This window comes from Ursus arctos, unplaced genomic scaffold (assembly GCF_023065955.2).
Source record: "Ursus arctos isolate Adak ecotype North America unplaced genomic scaffold, UrsArc2.0 scaffold_28, whole genome shotgun sequence".
NCBI classification, from domain to species: domain Eukaryota; kingdom Metazoa; phylum Chordata; class Mammalia; order Carnivora; family Ursidae; genus Ursus; species Ursus arctos.
The window spans coordinates 9,574,904-9,591,599 of record NW_026622963.1 but is presented as its reverse complement, the minus strand read 5'-3'; the positions used below and the strand labels follow the sequence as shown (position 1 = coordinate 9,591,599).

General features: G+C 54.2%; 1 protein-coding gene across 1 annotated transcript; it reads left to right on the top strand.

The window, feature by feature from the left end:
• The first annotated feature begins 3,805 nt into the window (after positions 1-3,805).
• Positions 3,806-15,692, top strand: LOC113240963 (cholesterol side-chain cleavage enzyme, mitochondrial). Its single transcript, XM_026478508.3, has 9 exons — positions 3,806-4,074; positions 7,147-7,302; positions 8,882-9,081; positions 9,961-10,164; positions 10,819-10,976; positions 13,637-13,803; positions 14,044-14,122; positions 14,653-14,850; positions 15,311-15,692. The coding sequence occupies exons 1-9, from the start codon at positions 3,806-3,808 to the stop codon at positions 15,440-15,442; spliced, it is 1,563 nt and encodes a 520-aa protein (XP_026334293.1). The 3' UTR covers positions 15,443-15,692.
• The last annotated feature ends 1,004 nt before the right edge of the window (positions 15,693-16,696 follow it).

Sequence of the window (16,696 nt, the reverse complement as noted above, 5' to 3'; positions counted from 1 at the left end):
CCTCCCTCACCCCGAGCCCTGCTCATCATTGCCAGGCATAGTGTGACCCAGAAAGAACTTTCTGTGGAGCTGATTGCCCTCCTGTCCCCACTGGCCTTGCCTCCACTCCCTCAGTTCCCTCCACCCAGGCTCTGGGCCTGCTCATGTGCTCTCCTGGCCCTGCATCCTACCTGGCCTCTCCTTCTCCCTGCACAGGTCCCCCTGATTTTGCTCAGGAAGAGGAAATAAAAGGCATCCTGACTCGACCTGTCTGCCCCATCCGGGTACTGTGCAGTTTCCTTCCCCCCACCCCTGCACTCCTCCTGGGGGAGGTCCACAGCCATGATCCATGGAGTGCAAGGTCTGTGCACAGTGTTCCCAGGGCAGCTAACTCACCAGGCAGAGGTGAGCTTGCAGAGAAGATGCATCAGTGTCTCAGGACCTCCAGCTAGTAAGAGGCTGGTTTCCTTCCAGGCCGCGATCTGCTCCTGTTCCGTGTCCTGTTTCTTCTCTGGAATTGCGTCTTCGCCAGCTGCCTTGGGGAGGAGGGCAGAGGCAAGAGACCAGCCGGCGGTGGGTGGTGCCCTCCGCTAGTCTCGGTAGAACAGTTCAGGGCGCAGGACACAGACGTCCCAAAAGCTCACGGGAGTGAGAAGGGCCAACGCTGGCTGACCCAGCTCCACGGCCTCTCCCTCCGAACGCTTTCATAAGCTTATCTGCTCTCCTCTTGAAATTTGGCCCTCTCCTGGCCCTCGCCAGCCTTGTGTGAGTGCTCCTTCTTTGTTCTCGAAGGATTCTCATCTTCTCCTGCTCCCACCCGTGGGGGCCACAGAGCCCCAGCCCACAAATCCCACTTCATCCTTTTCCTCAGAGGCCAGAAGCCTCCTAGCGTCCTCAATTTCATGCTGCTTCCCTGGACTGTGCCCTCCCCAAGGCCAGGGCCCATGTGTCCCTCCCCTCCATGCCATCCCGTAGCCCAGTGCCTGCAATAGAGATGTGGAATGCTGCAGGTGTGGAATAAATCAATACACCTGTCCCCCCCACCCCTTAGTTGTTACCCAGCATGGCCCTTCCTCACCACCCAAGGTGACCTCTGAACCTTAGAGTTTTGAACATAAAAGAATGAGGCACAGATAAACACAATCACAGAATGTGATGAGGCTTTTCCAAGACATTGCTCAGGAGCATTTCGATGCTTATGACAATTTGGGTGAAAACGCAGCAGTGCACAGAATCCTGTGAACCTGATAACCACAGCTGTGCATGGACCACCTGAACGGCTTCTGGGTCAAGGTGGTGAGGTCTGCTCTCTGGGTTCATTGAACTGGAAAGGCTCTGGCCCTGGGGACGTCAGCCATAGCGAGGCCAGTGAGGGGTCCCATACTGAAAATGTAGAAGATTGTTCCTCAAGGAAGATGAGCAGCTGAAGTGGAAAGTCAGGTAGCCGCTGACCTTGGAGATCTGTCGGAGCCCTCCCTGATGAAACCCTGCACCGCCCACACAGCTGGACCGGTCCCGCCAACATGCTCCCAGCTGGCCAACCTCTCGGGTTCCGACTCTTAAATTTGGCACGACGTCTAGTGGGCTGCCCCAGGTCTGTAGACACTTAAGGAAACTCCTAACATGACAGTGCAGGAACCAAAATAAACAGAAAAAGGAACTCAGAGGAATAAGGACGACATAGAGAGCAAAAGAAAACAAAGACACCCGAAGAACCCAAACAACTAAACAACTGTATGATTAATATCTTGGAAAGTTTTAAGGAGCCATTATGTCTGCATTGTGTCCATATCCAGATATAGGAAGGGGCCCGAGAAATTAAAAAAAAAAAAACATGGTGGAAATAAAAATTGCAATAGAGAGGTTGGAAGCTGCAATAGGGAATCTCTCATTAGCTGGAATGAGAAGACAATGTAATATAGGAGATAAAGAAAACATCAGTACCAGATAGATCCAGGAGGTGCCTAGATGAAGAAGAGGAGTTCTGGAAATTAGAGAAAAGACAAAGTGGAAGGAGAAATTATGAAATAAATTGTACAAGAAAGTGTCCAGAAACGTGAGGGCTTGAGTTTCCAGATGACAAAGGCTGACAAAGTATCTGGCCCAAGAACTGATACGGCAAGTTGGTCTTGCTAAATTTGAAGCAGCCGAAAGGCAGGATAGGTCCCAAGAGGAACTAGAGAGGGGAAGGAAGGACTAATGCAAGGATGGGTTCAGGAATCAGAAAGGCTTTGAATTTCTCAACAGAAGTTCCACAAAGGGAAGACCATGGAGCTATGCTTTCAAACATTCTTTTTTTTTTTTTTTTAGATCAAAAATTATCCCAACCTAGGGGCGCCTAGTTGGCTCAGTCGGTTGAGCACGTGACTCTTGGTTTCGGCTCAGGTTATGATCTCCGGGTTGTGAGATTGAGGCCCGAGTCAGGCTCTGCACTCAGCGGAGAGTCCGCTTGAGATTCTCTCCCTCTGCCCCTCCCCCACTCTCTCTCTCTCGCAAATAAATAAATAAATCTTTTTAAAAATTATTATTTTTTTCCGAGCAGAAAAAGTAGAACCTTAAAAATTGGGGAAATGACCCTAGGGCCCAGCAACTGCACTGCTGGGTATTTACCCCAAAGATACAAATGTAGTGATCCGAAGGGGCACCTGCACCCCAATGTTTATAGCAGCAATGTCCACCATAGCCAAACTGTGGAAAGAGCCCAGATGTCCATCGACAGATGAATGGATAAAGAAGATGTGGTTCATATATACGATGGATATTACTCAGCCATCAAAAAAATGAAATCTTACCATTTGCAATGATGTGGATTGATCTAGAGGGTATTATGCTAAGTGAAATAAGTCAATCAGAGAAAGACAATTATCATACAATCTCACTGATATGTGGAATCTAAGAAACAAAACAGAGGAAAAAATAAAACAAGATGAAACCAGAGAGGGAGACAAACCATAAGAGACTCTTAATCATAGGAAACAAACTGAGGGTTGCTGGAGGAGAGGAGGGTGGGGAGATGAGGTAACTGGTTGATAGACATTAAGGAGGGCATGTGATGTAATGAGCACTGGGTATTATATAAGACCGATGAATCACTGACTACCTCTGAAACCCATAATGCATTATATGTTAATTAATTGAATTTAAATTTTAAAAAATCGGGGAACTGTACTAAAACAGTTTATAATCATCTCTATCTCTATATCTATGTATCTCTCTAACTGTGTATCTATATGTCTATATATCTAATTATGTATCTAACTATATATCTATGTATCTATGTACTTATCTATGTAATTCTATATCTAATGTATCTATCTATCTATCTATCTATCTATCTATCTATCTATCTATCTATCATCTGTCATAAATAAGGGGTGCCTGAGAGTTGCAGGGTTGCTCTCACCTCCTCCTGGGCCCCTTAAAAGCACCTCCAACCCCAAGTTGTCCACATGTCCTGGGAGTTGTCTGCCAGTGGCTGGGTCCCAATGCAGGGGGCAGCAGGAGGCCCCAGCAGAAGAAAGGCACAAACCTGGCCATTTCAGGGGCCTGCTGAGGCTGTGAGTGAGGACAGAGACAGGGAGGTCTCCTTGTGCCTTGGGAAGCCTCTCTGGCTGCAGAAATCCCAGACTGAGCCTTGGCACCCCAAGTCTGGGAGGGGCTGTGTGTGGGCTGGAGCCAATAGGAGATGGAGGGAGGCTGACCGCTTTGTCAGCTCGCTTAGCCTTGAGCTGGTGCTTATAAGCTGGACCACAGGGGCCCAGGGCCGGAGTCACCTTGGCAGGCCCGCTGCTGTGAGAGCAGGGACTGTAGCCACCGTGGGGACAGCATGCTGGCCAAGGGGCTTCCTCTTCGCTCAGTCCTGGTCAAAGGCAGCCAGACCTTCCTGAGCACCATGTGGGAGGGTCCGGGTCATCCCAGGGCGCCCACCGGGGAAGGGGCCAGTATCTCCACTCAGATTCCTCGCCCCTTCAGTGAGATCCCCACCCCTGGAAACAACGGCTGGCTAAATCTATACAATTTCTGGAGGGAGATGGGCTCACAGAAAATCCACTACCACCAGGTCCAGAACTTCCAGAAGTATGGCCCCATTTATAGGTAAGCCTGGCAGTGTGGGGCTGGTGGGATAGGGAGGTACAGGGGCCTGGGAAGCCTTGCTGGACTCCCCTTCCCCAGAAGTTCTGTCTGCCACTCCAGACTCTTGTCTACTTTTCTTTTTTGGGGGGGGGGTAGGGGCAGAGGGAGAGGGAGAATCTTAAGCAGGCTCCACGCATCCAGCACGGTGCCTGAGGCAGGGCTCGATCTCACGACCCTGAGATCATGACCTGAACCGAAATCAAGAGTCGGGTGCTTAACTGACTGCGCCACCCAGGTGACCTACTTCTGACTTCATTTCTTCCATGCCTGAGGATGGTGGCAGAAGGGAGACGGCTTCCCAGACAGTGGGTTCTGTTCCCAGCCCTGAGGCTTCCACGCTGCTCAGGTCCTACGCTCTTTGAAACTTCCCTGGGGGGAAGTGGTAAGAGGACAAGCTCTGGTAACCGCCTCCCTACAGTTGATTCCTCAGAGCTGTCATCCGCATTGTCGGAGGCGACGGAAGCTCAGAGGGGTGAGCCTTCTTGCCCTGGTCGCCCAGCTAGATCCCTGTCCCGCTGGGATGCTGGCCTCACCCCTCAGCCCTGTGCAAATCGGGAGCAGCTGATTCTGTCCCCTCCGCTTGGCCTGGCTAGAGCTCCTGGTCTCCAAGCATCTGCCTTGGTTTCTGCCAGGAGGAAGGGTCTTTGGGCTTTTAGCCTCTGAACGGGGTGGGGTCTGAGAGCTACACTTGTTCTGGTTTGACAGTTTCTGAGGTGCATAGCCTTCAAGCCACACCTGGGTTCTGTTCTGAGCGGATACTTAAGGGGGATAGGGGGCGGTGGAGGTGCCAGTTGGGAGCAGGGAGGGGACACCGGGAGGGAAAGTGCATTTTACTTTAAGTGAAAGGGTCAAGGTGGGGAAAGGGCATTGATAGGATATGTTGGCCAGCTTGGTGGTGGGCTTGGGGTGGGAGGGCAGGCATCTTTGCGTAGGGGTCCCACTGCTCATTCGTCAGGTTCCTTCCTCCCCCTCCCATAAGCCCTTTTGAAGTCCAAGGTGCCTTTCCTACAGCTCGTTGGAAGCAGGGAGCCCCCGGGCTGAGTGCCAGGTTTGGGAAATGTTGCTCCTCATTTCGGGGAGATGGCTCCTTCCCTCCTCCTATTCCCCTGCTTCCTCTCCCTCTGGGAGGAACGCCCTCTTTTACCAAGCCCCTTTCTGTTTCCTGAGTCACCATCATCAGAGCCTCTCGACACGTCCTTGAATCTGACGTTACTGCTCACGCTTTACAGATAGAGAAACTGAGGTCAGGAAGGAGAAGGGTCTTGTCAAGTTCACACAGCTCAACAGGGCAAAGCCGGGGCTACCTTTGGAACCCCAATTGTCTGACTCCTAGCTCGGTGTTAGCGTTCTGTTCTAACTTAAGGCCCGGAAATGATAAACTTCTGAGTACATGTGATTAAACAACTCAGAAAATACAGGCAGGCACAAATGGAAATTGCAATCAGATACAATCTCAGTGTTGATAATATTTATGTAGCATTAAGAATGTGAATATATTATGTATGCTATTTGGTGGGGGTCCTACAACAACATCTGGATGACTTCTTTCCTCTTTTCCCTCTTTAATATGATTTGAAAAGGCAGCATGGTGGGGGCGCCTGGGTGGCACAGCGGTTAAGCATCTGCCTTCAGCTCAGGGCGTGATCCTGGCGTTCTGGGATCGAGCCCCACATCAGGCTCCTCTGCTATGAGCCTGCTTCTTCCTCTCCCACTCCCCCTGCTTGTGTTCCCTCTCTCACTGGCTGTCTCTATCTCTGTCAAATAAATAAATAAAAAATCTTGAAAAGGCAGCATGGTGGTCCGTAGCGTGGATAAGCCATTTGATTGAAGCCAGTTCTGTAAAGTGGACATCAAGCCCTCTCTGGGATATTTTGCTATTAGACACGATGCTTATCCATCTGGCATCATTGTCACGCATCAGATCACTGCCTTGGGCTAGATTCCCAGAGTTGGAATTGGTAATAATAATAGCAGTTCAAGGATTTTACTGAGCTGGGGTGGGGGGATGGAGATAGCGGTGTGAGGACACTTGGAAAAACACTGAGGGGATTTTCTGGGAGGCCACGGACAAAGCTCAAGAAGACTTGGGAAGGCAGGATGGGGCTTAACGCCTCAGTGGTTAAAGAGCCCTTTCCCTTTCCCCTCCCCTTCACTCCCCTCCCTTTCCCTCCCCTCCCCTCCCCTCTCCTTTCCTCCCCCCCTCCTCCCCTCCCCTCTTTCTTCCTCCCTCCCTCCTTTTGAGGAAGGAGGAGGGGAGACAACTTGGCTTATACCTGTATATTTTTATATTTTGCCTTATACTGTATCTTGAATTTACTTTCTTATGCATGAGAGTGGACTTTTCTGCAGTTTCCCCCAGAGACCGCCTACAAATGCTTTGTGACATATTATCTGCGCTTGGTGCTTGAGGCCTAATGTTTTACCTGTGGTTTTGTTTGAATAGAGACAAAGTGCTCTGCTGGAATCCAAGGAGAGGCAGGGTGGCCACTCCCAGCCTTTCAATCCTAAAGCCTAGAAGCGTCTGGCTGGCCAGGTGTCCCGACTGCCCACGTAGCAGGCCACACTGAGTCACTCCAGTGGTGACATGACCATGCTGTTCCTGAGCTCTGCAGTGGGTGCGATGGGGGGAGGGAGCTGAGGGTGTGGAAGAGCGTGGGAGCAAGGACTTGAAGGTCCTGGGGACATGCCCTTGTATGGCAGCCGCTACTGTGACCATGAGCATAGAGCTGTCACTTACAGAATGCCTAATAGGAGTCACATGTCTAGACTTTATCATCTTGTCCTTCAGCGCCCCTGTGAGACAGGTACTGTATCCCTATTTTATAAAAAAGGAAACTGGGACTCAGAGAGGGTGAGCGCCTTGCCTCAGGTCCCACAGCGAGGACGGTGTGGAATGGGATGCACTCCCAGGACTGCTTGCTCTGTGCTCTAGGCCCTGACGCCGTTATAGATGAGCTGAGACCCGTCCTGACTGCCCAGGGCCTGCTTGGCTTTCCTGGAATCCGCCATAGCCCGTCTCCTCCATTCCTCCAGGGAGAAGCTGGGCAGTGTGGAGTCGGTTTATATCATCGACCCCGAAGATGTGGCCCTTCTCTTTAAGTTCGAGGGTCCCACTCCAGAACGCTTTTGCATCCCGCCCTGGGTGGCCTATCACCAGTATTACCAGAGACCCCTCGGCGTCCTGTTGAAGTGAGTCCTGGGCCATCTCCCGGGGGGCTGGAGGGAGATGACAGAGAGCTGTGGCAGGGGCACGGCCGGGCCTTTCTGGCTGGCCCTCTAGGCAAATCCCAGGCATCTTCCTGTCCCCATAAAACAGCGGACAGGGAATTACTCTGCCAGCCTTCAGGAAGTGCTCAGGATGAAGATGGTAACGAGTAAATAAAGACCTAGAAAAGTTCTCCTTGATTGGTTCACTCATTAAGTCCCATCTTATTGAGCACCTACTATGTGCCAGGCTCTGGGGTACAGTGACAAGCAGGGCAGGGCCCCGCTATTGCGAGTCTACAGGGAGAAACGTAGACACACGACTTGTCTACAGTGAGAAATGCAGACAAGTCAGTGTATTTAAGTGTAATGGATGCCATATTCCACCAAATCGCTCATCAAAAATTTAAAATGTGCGTGTCAGGGATTGCTGAGGGTACAGAGATGAGAGCTCTCGTAGCTTGCTAGTGGGAGTGAACACTGGGGCCGCCATTTCAGAAAATGGCTGGACATTCCCTCCTGCCGTCGGATACTCACCTAGGTACAAGACAGCAGTTCTGCGCGCGGGGACGGACTCCACAAAGAATGGAGTCCGGAGGGGACAGGAGCTAGAGTGTTTGCAGCAGGGCTGTTCCTAACAGCCAAGCCCAGGAAACCAGCTAAGTGCCCAACGGGAGTGAGAGTGAGTGAGCAGGTACCCACACCAGTCAAAGTGGATGGACTCAGTGACCAGCCGCGATCCAGACAATACTTAGGAATATAAAACCGAGTAGAAAAACCAAATCATGACAACGTTTTTAAGAGTTTAAAACAAGTATACAGCTTTTAAGAGTATGCTTTGGAATAGCTATAGATCGGATAAAGCTATATACAAAGGCAAGCAAGGGGGTCGGGCTGGTGGTCCCCTTAGCCAGGGAGGCAGCAGGTGGGAGGACCGGGTGGGCGCATTTAAGTTACTGTCAAGTTCTAGTTTTCATGTTGCCTGGTGAGTCTGGGGTGACATCCTTATAAACAGGCAAAGCCCTCAAACTACAAAGAGGGCTTAGCATGGACCTACTTTCGAGTTGGGCTGTAAACTGAGGTTTACCCTTAACCAAGTTCAGGACACCTGTGGTCCTCCGCAGACATCAGTAATGGGACCCGTTGGGGGAGCGGAGGAGGAGAGATCGGTCTGTTGTGTCTGTGCAGGGCCAGCAAAGGTGACGTAGGGAGAGAGGCGCTGAATGGCAGGAGCCGAGCATCAGCCAGGAGGAAGGGGAAGGCAGCCGGCAGTGAGGCAAACAGAAGAGGATTTGAAAGTTACTTAGAGGCTCTAAGAGTAGGAGTTCCTGGCCACAGGGTGGCAGAGGGAGTGGAGGAGGGGTGGGGGTTTTGTTCTCCCTCACCCTCTTTCTTCCTATCCCCTCCCCAGGCCAGGCAGCAGCTGGGAGGTGGGAGGCCCAGGGTGTTGGGGGTGGACGTGAGCGAGGGGCTCTGAGCTGTGGCTCAGCCAAGTCAGCCCCTTCTGTGTTTGCCAGCTGTGGGGTCTGTGACCATCAGGGCCTGAGGGCCTGTGTTTTCTCAGGAAGTCAGGAGCTTGGAAGAAAGACCGGCTGGCCCTGAACCAGGAGGTGATGGCTCCAGAGGCCATAAAGAACTTCATCCCCCTGCTGGACCCAGTGTCTCAGGACTTCGTCAAAGTCCTGCAGAGGCGCATCAAGCAGCAGGGCTCTGGAAAGTTCTCAGGGGACATCAGTGATGACCTGTTTCGCTTCGCCTTTGAGTGTAAGGGGCTTATATCTACCTGGCAATGGTCCTGCGTGTGGGAGAACACAGCCTCCTACCTTAAGACCCAGCATGGACTCTGAAGGAGCATTGGGGTTGGCTTCTGGGATGAGCTGCTGGACACAGCCTCTGCCTCTCTCTCGCCTGGGATGTTGACCTCCGAGGTCTGGGAGGGGGAGGGAGGGTTGGGTGGTTAATCTAAACTGGGCATTTGAGGATGCGTAGGAGTTTTACAGATAGGGTAAGGAGGTCAGGCAGTATGGGCAGAGGGAACAGTACATGCGAAGGCCTCGTGGCTTGATGGGGATCATGCGATCACCGCAGGAGCTTTGGGATGCCCAGAGTTTGGTATGCAATTAACATTCAAATTCCTGACCCAGCAGGCAGGACACACTTGGGGTGGTTGTGACTTCTTAGGTCTAGCCAGAGTGGGTCATGGATGGCTAACCAGGGATTTGTGTTCCCTAGTCTCCTGTCTGACCTCTTTCAGGAAATGGCTGATTTGTTCAGTTATGGATGAGAAATCTCTCTTGCCAGGAGGAAAGCCCAGAGGCTGCTTGGGGTGCTAGTGGAAGGGTGGGGGGAGCAGTTTCAACCCTCCCGGGTGCTTTCCCAGCTCTGCTGGAGACTCTGCTTCCCACCACGCTTTGTAGGGTCTTCCACATGCCCCTTTGAAGGACCTGAGTCGTTGCCAGAAGGCAGTTCTCCTCAGCCCTGCAATTTCAGCCTTTGGGGACTCAGGCCTCAGTTTCTTTACTGAAGGAGTCTGAGGTTGGGTGCGGGATATCCTATGTGTTGGTGGGGGTGGTGGTGGGGTTCCTGGGAGCTGAGACCCTCAGATGGCCAGGTTGGAAGGGGCTCTTCTGCCTCCCTCTGCAGCCATCACCAACGTCATGTTCGGGGAGCGCCTGGGGATGCTGGAGGAGAGAGTGGACCCTGAGGCCCAGCGGTTCATCGATGCGGTCTACCAGATGTTCCACACCAGTGTCCCCATGCTCACCTTCCCCCCAGACCTGTTCCGTCTATTCAAGACCAAGACCTGGAAAGACCATGTGGCTGCATGGGATGTGATTTTCAATAAAGGTGAAGGCTGCATCCTGGGTAGCCAAGTCTAGGGGCCAGGAGAACCCTGTCTGCCTCAGAGGGTGGGAAACCCAGGCCTGGGGAGAGAGAGAGAAGTAAGAAGCCTCTGCCCTCTGGTGGGCAGGGAGGGGAGGTAGGGAGGCTCCAAAACCCCTGGCCATGGTGGGCTAAAGGCTGGCTGTTGGAGATGGTTAGATTTTTCTGGAGAAAGAGGATCAGAGACATTCCTCATATTCTTCAGAGGAGCCCAGGATCCCCAGAGGGTTCAGGGCCAGTGCTTCAGACACCGCCGTGCTTGGTGACAGATTAGGACTTTCGTGGGAGAGATTGGTAAGGCAGGGTGCAGAAGGCTGATGGGGTATGGCGCTGACGCCAGACCTGGAGTCAAATCCACTTTGCCCCTGACACCCCAATGACCTTGGGCAAGTCACTACCCTCTAGGACTTCTAATTCCTTATCTGTAAAATGGGGAAGACATCACTTACCCCCTGGAGCTGTGGTAGGAATTAGATGGCCGCGAAGGGTTTAGCAGAGAGTGTGTGCTCAGGAAAGGGGCCGCTAGAACGCTGAGCTCCTGAACCCCCAGTCCTCCGTCCTGCCTCTCAGCTTCCCTCCCATCTGCAGAGAGCTCACTTCTTTTCCCCTCCTGCACAGCCGAGATCTACACCCAGAACTTCTACTGGGACCTGAGGCACAAGAGAGACGTCAACAATTACCCGGGCATCCTCCACCGCCTCCTAAAAAATAACAAGCTGCTCTTTGAGGATGTCAAGGCCAATATCACGGAGATGTTGGCCGGGGGTGTGGACACGGTGAGGCGGTCCCCCGGCACGTCCTGGCCCTTGCTGGGCCCTGGGCCCCTTCCCCGCCAGTCCACCTCGTCCCCTGGAACCCTACCCCCGTGGGGTGGGTCTCCCTTTCCTGGTTGCATTTCTTAAATCCTGATCTCCTGGAAGGGTGAGGTCACATCCGGCACCCACGGAGCATGCCTGGAGGCCGAGCCACCATTTTCTCTTTGCTTGTGAGAAGGGAGCGAGTAGGTGGTGGGGTTGTGCGTGGGGTCTGTAAGGGAGAAGCCCTCCCGTCGCAGGTGGAGGACACAGCACACACTCGGTTCAGGAGGCAGGCAGACCCTCAGAAGAGCTGGGAGCCAGTGGAATTTGCCCCGGGGTCTCCTTGCTGTCTCCTATCCCCCCTTCCAGACCTCAGTCCCCCACGGCAGCCTCAGTGCCTGAAGGCCTGCTCTGTCGTGCCTCCCTCAGGTCCTCTCCACAGGCAGGACAGTACCCCAGAAACTTCTGGAATGTCAAAACGTCTCTGGCCTGCGTACCTCCCTTTTTCCAGTATCAGGCTGCCGTGAGAGTGAGGGTTAATGACGTAGTGTTTATTGGCTGGGATTCAGGCACTGAGACTACAAAGATGAATACGAGAGACCTCAAATGTCCCAAACGGCTCAGAGAGGAAGGGCATATTAGTGTGCTGGGGCTGTCAGAGCAAGGTGCCACACACCAGGTGGCTTAACAAACAGAAACTTGTTTTCTCACTGGGAGGGTTTCTTCTGAGGCCTCTCATGGCTTGTGGATGGCTGTCTTCTCCCTCTGTCTTCACGCGGTCTGTGGGCATGCCTGTGTCCTAATCTCGTCTTCTTATAAACATTCCAGTCCTACGAATTAGGGCCCATCCATAGGACCTCCCTCATTTTACCTTAGTTTGCTCCGTAAAGGGCCTTATCTTCTGATACAGTCCGTTGTGAGTTACTGGGGGGTTAGGACTCCAACATGTGAGCTTGGTGGGCCACGACTCATCCCGTGACAAGGAGGCAGCACGTGCACAGATGACACCACTGCGCGGTATAGGGCCGGACGGCCAGGCAAGTGCCCAGGACCAAGGGCGCTGAGAAGAGGGGAGAGGGAACGTGGCCTTGTAGGACAGGGAGAGGGCGCCGTACAGGAGCTGAAATTCAGCTTGTGTCTGGAGGCTGTTGGCGGGAGTAGAGAGGAGCCGGAGAGTTTCCGGACCAGGGAGAAGCCGCTGTCAAAGCCCCCGTGTTAATCTTCTTTCCTAGGTGTCATCTTTATGTTGTGCTGACAGAGGAGTGTTGGTCTATGGGACAGGCTGCAGACGAGCCTTTGAGCATATTTTAAACATTGTCAGTTATGTAGAAGACATCTCCCAAACAGCTCACCAGCACCAAAGCTGCCATCCTTAGGCAACATTTATGAAGCCTGTCCTCTATGGCAGGCAGGGGCCTAAGCTTTCACATGTACACTCATTGAGTATTCACAAACAACGCTGGGAGATACGTTACTGTTATCCCTCAGTTATAGATGAGGAAACTGGGGCACAGAGAGGTTAAATCACTTAGTCAAGGTCACACAGCCAGGAACTTATTTGACTACTTTATTAAACAAATATCTCCTGAGTACCCACTCTGTGTCAGGTCTTGGAGGAAATAAAACAAATACACACGTTTGCTCCGAGCCTTAAAGAAAGAGTATGTCCTTGCTTCCTGGTTTGGGGAGGGGAATTCTAGAAAGAGGGAGTGGCACGAGGCAGATTTCTGGGCTTCAGTAGCCACGTGTAGCTCAGTGCAGCTCGAACATGAGGTGCATGTTGGAGAGAGGGGAGCAGTGGGGCTGGGAGCAGTAGGCAGGTGTTGGGGGGCCCCGGGGGTCAGGCATGAGCTTCTGGGGCCAGATAAGGGTTTTCAGCTGAGAGGTGACTACATGGCATTTCCCCCCGAGTGCTCCTGCTGGAAGAAAGAGAGTGTCTAAAGCTCCTGGATAAAAATATGATCCTTGGTAAGATGACATGTCCTGGCTGTAGGAGGGAGGGCGGCTTCAGCCTGGGTCCCCCCACTGAAGAATCTGGGGCCATGGGGCCTGGTGAGTGTTCCTCATACCTCCGGTGTAGGGCTCATGGTCACCGTCTCCGGCTAATACCGAGACGAGCTGGTCCGTCTCAGAACTCGCCGCACGCTAACTGCAACAGCGATGGGGAAACAGGGCTGGCCGTTCTGGTGTCAGTATCTTTGGGCCTTACTTTCTTTTATGCTCCCACAGGCAAGTGCTGAGGTTTGGGGAAGGTCTAGCGGGAGAGGGGTGGAGTGGTAGTCATTCGGGAGTACAACCGTTACAGAAGTAGGATTTGGCTTCCAAAGCCCGCTGGGAGTCCTCTGGAAGAAGGCACTGGCTGTATGGGTGACTCCACTGGCTGAGGAAACAGGTGGGCTCTGGTGACGTCAAGGACGAGGACAGGGACAAGGGCTGCCCCAGGCATTCCTGCGCAGGTGGTGAGGAAGGCTTTTTTGCACTTTGGCCTGTAGAACTGTGTTTTGCTTTGGCGGATGGTCGGCTCTGGATACAGGCACGAGGGTGGGCAGAGATTCTTGGAAATGAAAATTTAGCACGGGTTCAGAGGCCTCAGGAGTGACAGGTCTTCCCTGTCGTCCACACCGCCCACGTGCGGCCAGACGTCCGTGACTCTGCAGTGGCACCTGTATGAGATGGCGCGCAGCCTGAGAGTGCAGGAGATGCTGCGGGAGGAGGTCCTGGCCGCCCGGCGCCAGGCCCAGGGAAGCGTGAGCGCCATGCTGCAGCTGGTCCCGCTCCTCAAAGCCAGCATCAAGGAGACACTGAGGCAAGCCCGGCCCTCCTGTGCCTGCCCGCCTCATCCCCCAGATCCCTGGGCAGGGCACAAGGGAGGGGATTGGTAGCAGGTGGCAAGAAGTCCCGGGAGACAGCTGGGAGTAGGGAGGGAGGAAGTATGAGTACGGCTCCTGTGTCCTGAATCCCCCCGGGGTGTGGTAGCTGGGGCTCAGATGCCGCGCGGGGTGTCCAGGCCTCAGGGCACCAGCGCCTCAATGCCTTGCTCTGGCAGACTCCACCCCATCTCCGTGACCCTGCAGAGATACCTTGAAAATGACTTGGTTCTTCGGAATTACATGATTCCCGCCAAGGTAGGTGCAGCCGGGCGGGGGGGGGGGGGGTTGGTGGTGGTGTATTGCTGCCAGCTCTGCCAGACAGACAGAGGAGGCTGGGGGCGGACTGCAGTCCCACACAGACGGTGGCGATGGGGCTTTCTGGTCCCTCTGTCTTCCTGGAACTGGATGGTGCAGTCCTTGGCAGCAGCAGTCCAAGTGTGAACGAAGGGCGGGGTCCTGAGCATAGCGGTGTTGATCTCTGGAATGCTGCCGGAGCCTGGGGTTAGGAGGGAGGTGCCACGGGCTGCCTGGGTCTTGGGAGCCCTCTGCGGCCGAGCGAAGGCAGGACAACTCCAGGGCCATCCCCGGCCTTGAGTCTTCGGTCATGGCCACTTGATGGGCGAGGCTCAGGGAGGGTTGGGGCCTTTTCAAGGTCACAGAGCAGGCAGCGTCCTGCGCTGGAAAGCTGCGCAGCCGGGCTGGGGGTGGGAACGGGGAGCTGAGTTACGCTCCAGGCTGTGAGTAGATGAGGCCTCTACTCAGGCCTCTGCCCACCTTGTCCCCAGACGTTGGTGCAGGTGTCCACCTATGCCATGGGCCAGGACCCCACCTTCTTCTTCAATCCGATCAAGTTTGACCCAACCCGATGGCTGGGTAAAGACAAGGACCTCATCCACTTCCGGAACCTGGGCTTTGGCTGGGGCGTGCGCCAGTGCGTGGGCCGGCGGATCGCTGAGCTCGAGATGACCCTCTTCCTCATCCACGTGAGTCCGGCCGGGGACATTGGGGCAGCCTGGGCGGGCCGTGGCCCGAATGAAGCACGGGCCCTCCTACTCCCATTTCTGTCCGGAGCCCAGGGAGTACAGGCCTGGGGACATCTGTCTCCCATGACTTGCCCTCCTCCTCCCCCACAATTTTGGGCTAATGTACTGTTGCCTCCTCTTTTGGGCTAATCTGCTTGTTACCCACTGGTGCCCCCTGGCCCTCTGTTCCCTCTACGTGGTGACAGGATGGGTATGGGGGGGCAAGGTTTTGTAGAGCTAAGGGGACAAAGCCCTAGTGGTGCATTTTCAGGCACTGTGCCGGATAAATAGGAGCTGGCAGTTGACCCCTTAGATCTCCCTGAGTCACACGCGGCAGGTGACACCTATAGGTGAACAAGCCTGGCCCCGGGGGAGACAGCCCCTCCCCATCTCTCCCCTAAGCCCACCACCTCTTTCTCAGATTCTGGAGAACTTCAGAGTTGAAATGCAACATCTCAGTGATGTGGGCACCACATTCAACCTCATCCTGATGCCCGACAAGCCCATCTTCTTCACCTTCAGACCCTTCAACCAGGACCCACCCCAGGTGTGATTAGAGAGGGTGGACACTGCCTCCGCCACCCATCAAGCCAGCAGGGGTGCTGGAGGGAGGCCCGAAGGGTGGCACCCCTGGTGCTCTCTGCTCTTCAGTCCTCGGTCCCCTTCCCCTGCTCCTTTGGGACCGGCTCTGAGAAGAGAGAGCTGGTGCTCAGTGGTCAGCTGCCCAGCTCAGCCAGGGCACCCCTCTTTCCCGCCACCTCTTCCCCCTCTTCGCCTGCCCAGGGACGCAATAAATGGCTGAACTACGTGAAGTGTTTTCATTTCTATCTGACGCCCAAGGCACCCATCACTCCTGTGGAGATGCTCCCTGGCCTGGGTCAACAGTGGGATCTGAGCATGAATGGGGGGCCCGGGAAGTTGCACTTGAAGCCCTCCCTGCTGGAACAACCCCCTGCCCCCAAATACAGCAACGCAGGAGCCTGTAGGATCGACCTCCTTGCTGCCTGGGGTAGGGGTGAGGCAGAGCAGGCGGTGGGCTTGCCCTTGTGCGGGCAGCTACTAGAGCAGTAGGCAGAAGGGAACAGGCGGCCTGAGAGGTGTGGGCCAATCCTGGCCTCTGAGCAGGGCCACCTAACGGGAGTGAGGCTCTTGCTGGGCTCTGATTGGCTGAAGCTTGGGTGGGAGTTCCCTGTGGGGTCTTGAGGACTTCCTGCCAAGGCCCAGCTAGAGTTTTGGGGGAGGCTAGGGCTGAAGCCTGTGAGCGAGGGTCTGGTGTGAAGGGGCTGACCTAGAGAATAAGAGGCCAGCATGCTTTCTTTACCCTACCTGACCTTTCTCTGGGCTTCCCTGGGCCTCAGCTTCCTGTTCTAGGGGGATGTACCCACTTGTCCAAGCTCTGGGCAGTAGGCAAGAACACTGTGGCTGAGTTTTTGGTGCATTATTCGGACTGTTTGACACTGGTCCCAATTTCAGCCCTCTTAACCCCTTCTGAGTTCCGTAACTCCTGACCTGATCGGGTGCCTGATCCTTCCCGGCCCTCTGCTAGCCAGGTCTAAGTCCTGCAGGCAGACAGGGGAGCTATTCCTGCTCAGGACAACAGCCCCGCCGTCTTGGTCTCTTCTGCCAGCATCTGCAGGCTCTGAGTCCGCTCTTGGAGCCTTGCTGCTTTTCCCTGCCACACAATCCTCTTTCTTGTCTTTCTCTCTCCTTCCCACTTCCTTTCTCTTCTCTGGGCCCGAGCTGTCTTTGACTCAGAAATGTTAGAGCCGGACAGGGCCTTACCATCAAAGAAGCCAAGCTCTGCATG